Source organism: Hypanus sabinus, chromosome 20 (assembly GCF_030144855.1).
Source record: "Hypanus sabinus isolate sHypSab1 chromosome 20, sHypSab1.hap1, whole genome shotgun sequence".
NCBI lineage: Eukaryota > Metazoa > Chordata > Chondrichthyes > Myliobatiformes > Dasyatidae > Hypanus > Hypanus sabinus.
Window position 1 is genome coordinate 61,458,913 of NC_082725.1, and position 13,187 is coordinate 61,472,099.

The window sequence follows — 13,187 nt, forward strand, 5'->3', positions numbered from 1 at the left end:
GGTGTCAAAATGGGAGAGCAGATGTATATATGTGGAATGTACTGTAGCTGTATTGAGTATCAACCAGTAGGAAGGAGACAGCAGATTATGGAATCAGGAGCAAAAATCAAACTGTTGGAGGAACTTAAAAGGTCAAGCAGTATCTACAGAGAGGGAAAGATGGTCAATGTTCAGAATCTTCATCATATTTATTATCACTGAGACATATTTGTGAGATTTGTTTCATGTTCCCTGAAAACGACACCTGCAAGAGAAGTGCATCTGGCTGCAGCTCCTAACAAACCATGTTAGGTAACTGGAGCAAGAGCTGGATGACCTCTGGATTATTCGGGAGAATGAGAAGTTTATAGATAGTAGCTACAGGGAGGCAGTTACACCAAAGGAGCAGCGCACAGGTAATTGGGTTACCATCAGGCGAGAGAAGGGGAAAGGGCAGGCAGAGCAGGGCTCCCCTGTGGCCATTCCCCTCAACAACAAATATACCGATTTGGATACTGTTGGGGGGGTTGACTTACCTAGGACAAGCTGCGGAAGCCGGATCTCTGGCACTGAGTCTGGTTCTGTAGTGCAGAGGAGAAGGTGGAAGAAGAGAAGAGCGGTAGTGATAGGGGACTCGATAGTTAGGGGTACAGACAGGAGGTTCTGTGGTCGTGACAGAGACTCCCAGATGGTTTGTTGCCTCCCGGGTGTCTGGGTCAGGAATGTCTCTGATCGTGTACACAACATTCTGAAATGGGAGAGTGATCAGCCAGATGTCATGTTACACATCGGTTCCAATGATGTAGGAAGAAAGAGTGAGGAGGTCCTGAAGAGTGAGTATAGAGAGCTTGGTAGGAAGTTAAAAAGCAGGACCTCGAGGGTGGTAATCTCAGGATTGCTCCCTGTGCCACGTGCCAGTGAGGGTAAGAATAGGATGCTCTGGAGGATGAACACGTGGCTGAGGAACTGGTGTGGGGGCAGGGTTTCAGATCTCAGGATCATTGGGACCTCTTCTGGGGCAGGTGGGACCTGTACAAGAGAGACATGTTACACCTGAACTAGAGGGGGACCAACATCCTTGCAGGGAAGTTTGTTAGTGCTATTGGGGAGGATTTAAACTAGATTTGCAGGGGGTTGGGAACCAGAGTGATAGAGTAGATAGTGGAGTGGGGGTGAAAATAAATGATGTTAAAGTTTCATGCAAAGTCACAAATAGAATGGTTGTGTGTGGTGGTAATAATCTTCTGAGGTGTGTCTATTTCAATGCGAGGAGTATTGTGGGGAAGGCTGACGAGCTGAGGGTGTGGACTGACACGTGGAATTATGACATCATAGCCATTAGTGAAACTTGGCTACAGGAGGGGCAGGACGGGCAGCTTAATGTTCCAGGGTTCCGATGTTTCAGATGTGATAGAGGCAGAGTAATGAAGGGTGGTGGTCAGGGACAGCATTGCTAGTCAGGAAAAATGTTACAGCAGTGCTCAGGCAGGACAGATTAGAGGGCTTGTCTACCGAGGCCATACGGGTGGAGCTGAGCAGCAGGAAAGGTATAACTACGTTAATGGGGTTGTAATATAGACCACCCAATAGTCAAAGAGAATTGGAGGACCAAATCTGCAGAGAAATAGCAGACAACTGCAGGAAACATAAAGTTGCGATAGTAGGGGATTTTAATTTTCCGTATATTACATAGAAACATAGAAAATAGGTGCAGGAAGTAGGCCATTCGGCCCATCGAGCCTGTACCGCCATTCAGTACGATCATGGCTGATCGTCCAACTCAGAACCCTGTACCTGCTTTCTCTCCATACCCCCTGATCCCTTTAGCCCCAAGGGCCATATCTAACTCCCTCTTAAGTATAGCCAATGAACCGACCTCAACTGTTTTCTGTGGCAGAGAATTCCACAGGTTCACCACTCTCTGTGTGAAGAAGTTTTTCCTCATCTCGGTCCTAAAAGGCTTCCACTTTATCCTTAAACTGTGATCCATCATTCTGGACTCCCCCAACATCGGAAACAACCTTCCTGCATCTAGCCTGTCCAATCCCTTTAGAATTTTATACATTTCAATCTTCTAAATATGAAGATTGATCCCCCCTCAATCTTCTAAATTACAGCGAGTATAAGCCTAGTTGATCCAGTCTCTCTTCACATGAAAGTCCTGCCATCCCAGGAATCAATCTGGTGAACCTTCTTTGTACTCCTTCTATGGCAAGAATGTCTTTCGTCAGATTAGGGGACCAAAACTGCACACAATATTCTAGGTGTGGTCTCACCAAGGCCTTGTACAACTGCAGTAGAACCTCCCTGCTCCTGTACTCAAATCCTCTTGTTATGAATGCCAACATACCACTTGCCTTTTTCACCACCTGCTGTACCTGCATGCCCACCTTCAATGACTGGTGTACAATGACACCCAGGTCTCGTTGCACCTTCCCTTTTCCTAATCGGCCACCATTCAGATAATAATCTGTTTTCCTGTTCTTGCAACCAAAGTGGATAACCTCACATTTATCCACATTAAATTGCATCTGCCATGAATTTGCCCATTCACCTAACCTACCTAAGTCACCCTGCATCCTCTTAGCATCCTCCTCACAGCTAATACTGCCGCCCAGCTTCATGTCATCTGCAAACTTGGAGATGCTCCATTTAATTCCCTCGTCTAAATCATTAATATATATTGTAAACAACTGAGGTCTCAGCACTGAGCCTTGCGGTACCCCACTCTTCACCGCCTCCAATCTGAAAAGGTCCCGTTTATTCCCACTCTTTGCTTCCTGTTTGCCAACCAATTCTCTATCTACATCAATACCATACCCCCAATACCGTGTGCTTTAAGTTTGCACACTAATCTCCTGTGTGGGACCTTGTCAAAAGCCTTTTGAAAATCCAAATATACCACATACACTGATTCTCCCCATCCACTCTGCTAGTTACATCCTCAAATATTTCTATAAGATTCATCAGACATGATTTTCCTTTCACAAATCCATGCTGACTTTGTCCGATGATTTCACCTCTCTCCAAATGTGCTGTTATCTCATCTTTGATAACCGACTCTAGCATTTTCCCCACCACAGATGTCGGGCTAACCAGTCTATAATTCCCCGGTTTCTCTCTCCCTCCTTTTTTAAAAAGTGGGGTTACATTAGCCACCCTCCAATCCTCAGGAACTAATCCAGAATCTAAGGAGTTTTGAAAAATTATCACTAATGCATCCACTATTTCTTGGGCTACTTCCTTAAGCACTCTGGGATGCAGACGATCTGGCCCTGGGGGAGCATTTGCTGCTGCTGTTCAGGAGGATTTAAACTAATGTGGCAGGGGGATGGGAACAAGTGCAGAGAGACAGAGGGGTGTAAAATGAGGGTAGAAGCAAAAAGTAGTAAGCTGAAAAGTAAAAGTGGCAGGCAAGCAAATCCAGGGCAAAAATCAAAAAGGACCACTTTTCAACATAATTGTATAAGGGCTAAGAGAGTTGGCCTGAAGGCTTTGTGTGTCAATGTGAGAAGCATTTGTAACAAGGTGGATGAATTGAATGTGCAGATAGTTATTAATGAATATGATATAGTTGGGATCACAGAGACATGGCTCCAGGGTGACCAAGGATGGGAGCTCAACATCCAGGGATATTCAATATGCAGGGAGGATAGACAGGAAAGAAAAGGTGGGGTAGCGTTGCTGGTTAGAGAGGAGATTAACGCAACAGAAAGGAAGGACATTAGCCTGGAGGATGTGGAATCGATATGGGTAGAGCTGCATAACACTAAGGGGCAGAAAACGCTGGTGGGAATTGTGTACAGGTCACCTAACAGTAGCAGTGAGGTTGGGGATGGCATTAAACAGGAAATTAGAAATGCGTGCAATAAAGGAACAGTAGTTATAATGGGTGACTTCAATCTACATATAGATTGGGTGAACCAAATTGGTAAGGGTGCTGAGGAAGAGGATTTCTTGGAATGTATGCGGGATGGTTTTCTGAACCAACATGTCGAGGAACCAACTAGAGAACAGGCCATTCAAGACTGGGTATTGAGCAATGAGGAAGGATTAGTTAGCAATCTTGTCGTGCAAGGCCCCTTGGGTAAGAGTGACCATAATATGGTGGAATTCTTCATTGAGATAGAGAGTGACATAGTTAATTCAGAAACAAAGGTTGGGACTCCCATACTGTTAAAGGTCTACATGGGTTAGAGTTTGTAAAATGTGTTCAGGAAAGTTTTCTAAATCAATATATAGAGGTACCGACTAGAGAGGATGCAATATTAGGTCTCCTATTAGGAAACGAGTTAGGACAGGTGACGGAAGTGTGTGAAGGGGAACACTTTGGTTCCAGTTATCATAACACCATTAGTTTCAACTTGATCATGGATAAAGATAGATTTGGTCCTCGGGTTGAGGTTCTAAACTGGAAAAAGGACAAAATTGAAGAAATGAGAAAGGATCAAAAAACGTGGATTGGGACAGGTTGTTCTCCGGCAAGGATGTCATTGGTAAGTGGGAGGCCTTCAAAGGAGAAATTTTGAGAGTGCAGAGTTTGTATGTTCCTGTCAGGATTAAAGGCAAAGTGAATAAGGATAAGGAACCTTAGTTCTCTAGGGATATTGGAACTCTGATAAAGAAGAAGAGAGAGATGTATGACATGTAAAGGAAACGAAGCAAACAAGGTACTTGAGGAGTATAAAAAGTGCAAAAAATACTTAAGAAATAAATCAGGAGAGCTAAAAGACATGAGGTAGCTTTGGCAGTCAAGATGAAGGATAATCCAAGGTGCTTCTGCAGGTATATTAAAAGCAAAAGGATAGTGAGGGATATAATTGGTCCTCTTGAAGATCAGAGTGGTCTGCTATGTATGGAACCAAAAGAAATGGGGGAGATCTTAAATGGGTTTTTTGTGACTGTATTTACTAAGGAAACTGGCATGGAGTCAATGGAAATAAGGCAAACAAGTAGTGAGGTCATGGAACCTATACAGATTGAAGAGGAGGAGGTGCTTGCTATCTTGAGGCAAATCAAAGTAGATAAATCCCCAGGTCCTGACAGGGTATTCCCTCGGACCTTGAAGGAGACTAGTGTTGAAATTGCAGGGTCTCTGGTAGATATATTTAAAATGTCAATATCTACGGGTGAGGTGCCGGAGGATTGGAGGATAGCTCATGTTGTTCCGTTGTGCAAAAAAGGCTCAAAAAGTAATCCAGGAAATTATAGGCCGCTAAGTTTGACGTTTGTAGTAGGTAAATTATTGGAAGGAGTACTAAGAGATAGGATCTGCAAGTATTTGGATGGACAGGGACTTATTAGGGAGAGTCAACACGGCTTTGTGCGTGGTAGGTCATGTTTAACAAGTCCATTAGTTTTTTGAGGAGGTTACCAGGAAAGTGGATGAAGGGAAGGCAGTGGATATTGTCTACATGGACTTTAGTAAGGCCTTTGACAAGGTCCCATATGGGAGGTTAGTTAGGAAGATTCAGTCACTAGGTATACATGGTGAGGTTATAAATTAGACATTGGCTCAATGGGAAAAGTCAGAAAGTGGTAGTGGAGGATTGCTTCTCTGAGTGGAGGCCTGTGACTAGTGGTGTGCCACAGGGATCAGTGCTGGGTCCATTGTTATTTGTCATCTATATCAATGGTCTGGATGATAATGTGCTAAACTGGATCAGCAAATTTGCTGATGATACAAAGATTGGAGGTGCAGTGGACAGTGAGGAAGGTTTTCAAAGCTTGCAGAGGGATCTGGACCAGCTGGAAAAATGGGCTGAAAAATGGCAGATGGAGTTTAATACAAACAAGTGTGAGGTATTGCACTTTGGAAGGAAAAAACAAGGTAGAACCTACAAGGTAAATGGTAGGACACTGAGGAGTGCAGTAGAACAGAGGGATCTAGGAATACAGATACAAAATTCCCTAAAAGTGGCGTCACAGGTAGATAGGGTCGTAAAGAGAGTTTTGGTACATTGGCCTTTATAAATCAAAGTATTGACTATAAGAGATGGAATGTTATGGTGAGGTTGTATAAGGCATTGATGAGGCCAAATTTGGAGTATTGTGTATAGTTTTGGTCACCGAATTACAGGAAGGATATTAATAGGGTTGAAAGAGTGCAGAGAAGGTTTACAAGGATGTTGCCGGAACTTGAGAAACTGAGTTACAGAGAAAGGTTGAATAGGTTAGGACTTTATTCCTTGGAGCGTACAAGAATGAAGGGAGATTTGATAGAAGTATATAAAATTATGATGGATATAGATCAGAATCAGAATCAGACTTTAATTGCCAAGTACCTGTGCACATACAAGGAATTTACTTCCGGCAGATGTTGTCTCTCTGCTCATAACAATAATAATGATAAATATAAATGAAAATATAGATTATACATTTATACATACAGATAGTGCAATCCAAGTAATAGTTAGCCAACAGTTAACTGTTCAGCAAAGTGACCGCAGTAGGGAAAAAACTTCTCCTGTGCCTATTAGTCTTAGTCTGGAGGGATCTGAAGCGCCTACCAGACGGAAGCAGTTCAAACAGTCCGTGGGCAGGATGGAAGGAGTCCTTTATGATGTTCCCCGCCCTCTTCTTCAACCTGGAAGAGTACAGGTCCACAATAGAGGGCAAGGAGGCTCCAATGATGCGCTCGGCAGTCCTCACTGTGCGCTGTAGTCTGGTTCTATCCTGCTTGGTGGCGGCTCCAAACCACACAGTGATGGAGGTGCACAGGACAGACTCAATGACTGCAGTGAATGCAAGCAGGCTTTTTCCACTGAGGTTAGGGGAGAAAAATACCAGAGGACATGGGTTAAGGGTGAAGGGGGAAAAGTTTAAAGGGAACATTAGGGGGGTCTTTTTCACACAGAGATTGGTGGGAGTGTGGAATGAGCTGCCAGATGAAGTGGTAAATGCGGGCTCACTTTTAACATTTAAGAAAAACTTGGTCAGGTACAAGGATGAGAGGTGTGTGGAGGGATACAGCCCAGGTGCAGGTCAGTGGGACTAGGCAGAAAAATGGTTCAGCACAGCCAATAAGGGCCAAAAGGCCTGTTTCTGTGCTGAAATGTTCTATGGAAGCAATATAATGCAATGTTTCAGGTCAGGACCCTGCATAAGAATGCTTGTAATTACAGGTACAGCGAAACATGAGTGCCAAGTCAAGAAAACAAACCCATAAGTACTGTCTACTTTTAAAAAAAGGAGTAGGCACTCACTGCAATCACCTATTTATCACTGCTTCCAATCACAAAATCCCCACCCTACTGACCCTTGTCTGGACCTATGATAGATAATAAATTCACACAGCACAGGACCGACCAGGCCCCTTGGCCTCAACGTAATGACAAATAAGCTAATCCAGTAAATAAAAGCCTATTAAACTCGTCCCTTCCATTCCATATCCCTCCATTCTTTACATATTCAAGTGCCTAAGAGCCTCTTAAATGTCTCCATAATGTTTTATTTGCCTCCATACCACCCTTGGCAACATATTCCAGGCATCTACCACTCCATTTAAAAAGCCAAACAAACTTGCCCCTCTTAGCTTAACTGAATGCCCTCTAGTATTAAACATTTTGACACTGGGGAAAAAAAAAATCCTGGCTCTCTGTCTATCTATGCTCCTCATAATCCTATAACTTCTATCAGGTCTCCCATGAGCCTCCATCTGTCCAGAAAAAACAACTCAGCTTCTCATAACACATGCTCTCTAATCCAGAAACCTCTTCTGCACCCTCTTCAAAGCCTCCACATCCCTCCTATAATGGGGCAACCAAAATTGAATGTGGCCTAACCAGAGCTGTAACATAACTTCCTGACTCTTGAACTCAGTGTCTCCACTAATAAAGGCAACCTTGCCATACACCTTCACTACCTTCTTCATAAGTTGATAGAACTTATGCAGCCCCTTTCAGGGAGCTATCGATTTGACCTTTAGATCCCTTTTGAACATCACCAGTGTTAAGTTTTCCACCACTAGCTGTGTCCTCTCCCTTTATATTTGATCTCCCAAAGTGGAACACCTCACAAATGGCCAGATTCAATTCCATCTGCCATTTCTCCACCCTTACTTGCCAGCGATTTATTATCCCACTAAATCCTTTGGCAATCTTCTACGTTATCTATAACAGCACTAATTTTTATCATCTGTGAACTTAATAACCTACCTATGCACATTTTCATCCAAATATCACGTAGCAGAGATCCCACTAGTCATAGACTTCCAGCCAATGTTGCTCTTCCCAGTGGACTGAAATTCACAAGTAATCAATTACATTTGGAGCATTTAGAAAGCTTTAAGAAACCATGTTCTTATGTTTAAGTTTGAAGTGCAAAAATAATGCACAGATTTAAAATCAGATTAAAACTTCAAAACTTAATGGTTTCCAAAATAGCTACACAATCTTACTTCCTGTAGCAGATCCCATTTCCTTGAATAGGAACTGCTATACTTGGGCCAGGCTTAATCCAGAGCAAGCTCAGCAGGCACCCCCAGTCTGAGTCCACTGGAGCAGCAGGAGCTAACATGGCCATTGACAGTTTGGTCCCACATGGCAGTGAAAAACTAAGACTAATATGGGGCACCCTGCTGTGCCCACACAAGCACTGGCCCTAGGGTGGAAGATCTGTTTTCAAATGCTGTCCACTGAAAGTGCTGTGTGACATACTTCCCCATAGATCTCAATCCAGCACTGCTTCCCCTAACTGGTTTGTAAAGTCCACATACACATTTCAGAACTTGCAGTTTGTTAGTCATTGTTATATAATTTGCCCCAAAATTTGTATGGAATTGGTTTATTAATATAAGTCAAAAGTTAAACATGGTATGGCTTAATAAAACCTAAATGGAAAGGCTGGTATAGAGTGGATGGGGAGAGGGTATTTCCATTAGTTGTAAAGTCAAGTATCCAAGGGCACAGCCTCAGATTAAGGGAACATCTTTTAGAACTGAGATTAAAGAGTGGTAAATCTGTAGAGGTTATTGCCAGAAATAACTGTAGATGCCAAGTTGTTGGGTGTATTTAAAGCATTGGTTGATAAATTTTTGGGGTTCAGCTGAGCAGACCTAATGGGCCAAATAGCCTAAATAGCCAAATAGCTTGTATGTTGTAGTTTTATTATCTTAAATATTAACAACCTGTTTTCTTCTCAAAGATCTTGATGCATGGAAAACCAAACCAACCCAGTTCCAACACCCAGGCTCCAACTACAATCCAGCCAAAATAAATTCTGCTGAACGCCTGGCCTATCCACCACCCATTCATCCAGTACATGGAAGGATTGATTGGGCAACTAAATATGGTGGCCATAGATAGCCATTACCATCAGAACCATTGATCAGCCTGAATTAGGAGTTTTTAATTCGAGAATTTGTCTCAAGGATCATCACCCTGAGCTAGTTCAGAAGCATCTTATTCAAATTTTTTTTCTATTTGATAACTGATAGGATTATTTGCTAATTTGGAATCAAGTAGATCATTACAGTTCAAGATACAACATGCTACTTTGATATGGATATGAACAGCAGCTGTAAGCTTGGTGCAAAGTTCTAAGAAGTTAATTTAAATTGTAATATTTTAATTGATTTGAATAAGAATTATAGATTAAATATTTATTTTCATACATCTTGCAAATATTACTTGTGCCTTGTAAATAGTTAGCATTATGAATTGTCTTATCTTAATGCTGAATAGAATGTAAAACTTTTTCATGTTACACTATTTTGCATTGGGATCAGTATTTCTTGCTTAAACCTGATGATTATAGGCACCAGAGGAAGAGCTACTGATCATTCTCAATGAAACCCTGTATCTTAACCAAAAAATTCTTAAAATGCATGTTAATAGGTACAAGATGAAATTCTTAAAACTCTATTGTACATTTAAAATGCTTCTTTGCAGAGAAGAGACCAAGTTCCTTCAGTAATGTTTGTAATGAAGTAATAGTTTTAAGGTACTGTACTTTAGTAAATATCTATTGATTTGCTGGAGTTTACTTGTCATTTTTCATGGAAAGAGAAAACTAATAAACGCAGTTTACCTCTCCACCCCGTGTAATGCCCTGTAACAATTCAAAAGTGTGTCAGAGCAGGGGTCCAGTGAAAAACAGCTGTTGTATGAGGAACAACATTTGGATTGAAATGTATCTTTGAAGTTGGGTAGATTTCATGACTTGGGCATCATGCAAGGAGAAACAAATTGTTAATATTCTAGTTTGATGGTCTTGCATTACAACTGGGAAATGTTTAGAGCTGTAACTAGTTTTAAGTACAGGGTTAGAGAATAACTAAAGGGAAGATATCTGATGGAGTGGAAGGTAAATTGGTTAGAACTCTTGTACTGATGTAACCTTTTAATATTACATTATTCTGGATGATGAGCCTTCATTCATTTAAAATTAAGCAAAAATATAATTAATGGCTCAAATTAGATCATGCAGCAGAATGCTTATGGTGATTCAATTTAATAACACATCAATCATTCAGGAAAATAATGAATATACTAACAGATAGGGTGGTGAAGAAGACACATGGCATGTTTGCCTTCATTGATCAGGGCCTAGAATATGAGTTAGGATGTTACATTGCAACCTTACAAAACATTGGTTTAGACTGCACTTGTACTCTGTGCATTGCTGGTTACCACATCATAGAAGGTTATGATTACACTGGAGAGTATCGGAGAGATTTACCAGGATACTACCTGGATTAGAGAGATTGAATAGGTTAAACTTGTATTTCCTGGAGTGAAGGAAGATATGGATGACTTGAAAAGGTAAAGGCTTTAGATGAGAGGAAGAAATTGTAAAAGGGATCTGAGAGGTAGGTTTATTTTTACACCACATTTGATATCTGGAACTTGCTGCCAGAGGAGATGGTGGCATTATATACAATAGCTATGTTTGAGACATTAGACAGACATTTAGGTAAACAAGACATGGGACACAATTGTACTATGTGCAATATTGTGTGCAGTTTTAGTCACCAAATTACATAAAGGGTATTAATAAGGTTGAATGAGTGCAGAGAAGGTTTAGAGGGATGTTGCCGAGACTTGAGAAACTGAGTTACAGAGAAAAGTTGAATAGGTTAGGACTTTATTCCCTGGAGCATAGAAGAATGAGGGAAGACTTGATAGAGGTGTGTAAAATTATCATGGGTATAGATAGAGTGAATGCAAGCAGGCTTTTTCCACTGAGGTTAGGGGAGAAAAAAAAACAGAGGACATGGGTTAAGGGTGAAGGGGGAAAAGTTTAAAGGGAACATTGGGGGGGGGTTCTACACACAAAGAGTGGTGGGAGTGTGGATTGAGCTGCCAGATGAAGTGGTAAATGCGGGCTCACTTTTAACATTTAAGAAAAACTTGGATAGGTACATGGATGAGAGGTGCATGGAGGGATATGGTCCAGGTGCAGGTCAGTGGGACTAGGCAGAAAAATGGTTTGGCGTAGCCAAGAAGGGCCAAAAGGCCTGTTTCTGTGCTGTAATGTTCTATGGTTCTAATGGGATTACAGTAGATGGGAAAAAGGTCAACATGTATTTTGTGATCTAAAGGGCTTGTTGCTGTAGTATACAATTCTATGACTTCTGCAAATCCATCAGAGCATTAGTGAGTTGTCATCTGTGTTTCAGAATACTGACAAGGCCAAGCGTGCACAATTCAAACTTCATGCATTAATCTGCCTAGTCCCAACAACCTGCACTGGGACTATAACCCTTCTTATCCTCACCATTCATGTACCTATCCAAACTTCTCTTAAGTGTTGAAATTGCATCCAGTAGTTGCACTGGCAGCATGTTCGCCCTAAACATTTCACCTTTCACCCTTAATCCATGACTAGTTGTAGTCTCACCCAACCTGAGTGAAAAAAGGTTGCTTGCATTTACTCTATTTATAGCCCTCATAATTTAGCACACCTCTATCAAATCTCCCCTAAATCTTCTACATTCAAGGGAATAATTCTAACCTATTCAATCTTTCCTTATAATTCAGGTCCTCCAGTCCTGGCAACATCCTCATAATTTTTCTCTGTACTCTTTCAATCTTATTTACATCTTTCCAGAAGATGCTCAGACTAGAGTACAGCAACAGGCCCTTCATATCACAACGTGCATGTTGACCTTTTGTCCATGTATTGTATGTACTGGATATTCACCCCCAATATTTCAGTAACATACCTATCTTGAAAACCCTCTTCCAATTTGCCACATTATCTCCCTTCCAAAACCTGACAGCAGATCATAAGAACCAAACAAGATCCAAGTACAGATTCCCTAGTATGGCCAGACAACATCCAATAAAGCTCAGTGAGCAAGATTAGGATCTCCATGTTCATATTGGCATACCCAGTGTTACTGACATAGTGTTCTATGTCATTGGCATAGTCAGGTGCATTTTAGTTACAGCCTCCACTTCTGAACCCTATATTTTATTGAGTTGCAGTCCATTAAATTTTATGCACCCTGGGAAAGTATGTATGTACTATAATCAAAGCCTACCTGACATTTCCATGGTATCCTGACTGTTTCTAAACTATACTGTGCTCACACACTTTCTCATCCCTTTAGTCCTTGTTTCTTCACGTTTCATGCTGATGTCTACTCCATAACAAAATAAGGTTAAGCCTTCTACTATAGCAATGGGAATATTCTTCCAGCCTGTTGACATCAGTTCAAGGTCCAGGATATCCACCTTTTACAAATTCTTCCTGCCCCAGAATTTGAAATAAAAGTCTTCCTCATGCAACATATCTCAACTACACATAACTTATTATTTTATTGTTCCTTCACTCATTCGGCACTAGAACTTAGAAAGATCACAAGGTTTAAGATCCTGCTTTGTAACTCTCCTCCCCAGCAGCAATGGCTAATATTCCATATCCAATTTCTGAAAGTTTTTTTCCTTCCCTCACATCCTTAATCCTGACATGGGAGAGTGACTGCCCTTAACAACAAGATGTCCTGGTATAACTAGTCATTGGCCGTCAGGGAGATCACTCAAAATTGAGTTGTATTTTGCTAAAAAGATAATTGTGGTTACTGAGGTTAATCAACCCATCACACTGTCCCCGTTCAACAATGTTCAACTTCCTCAACAAAAACACTCTTTCCATTGCAAGGTCAAATGGTGGCAATATTTGCCAAAAATTGCATCAAGCAATTCCACTTGCAATACATCAGAAATAAATCAGGCCCAATTTACATGCAACATGACCTAGGC

General features: G+C 41.4%; 1 protein-coding gene across 6 annotated transcripts in view; it reads left to right on the plus strand.

Annotated features, from left to right (window-relative positions):
• Positions 1-10,015, plus strand: part of mak (male germ cell-associated kinase) — a 97,368-nt gene extending 87,353 nt beyond the window's left edge. For all 6 annotated transcript variants that reach the window (XM_059945601.1, XM_059945602.1, XM_059945605.1 and 3 more), the window contains one exon: positions 9,124-10,015. In XM_059945601.1, the coding sequence (XP_059801584.1) occupies positions 9,124-9,284 (161 nt within the window). In that variant the 3' untranslated portion in view covers positions 9,285-10,015. The remainder of the gene's footprint in view (positions 1-9,123) is intronic.
• Positions 10,016-13,187: the final 3,172 nt, after the last annotated feature.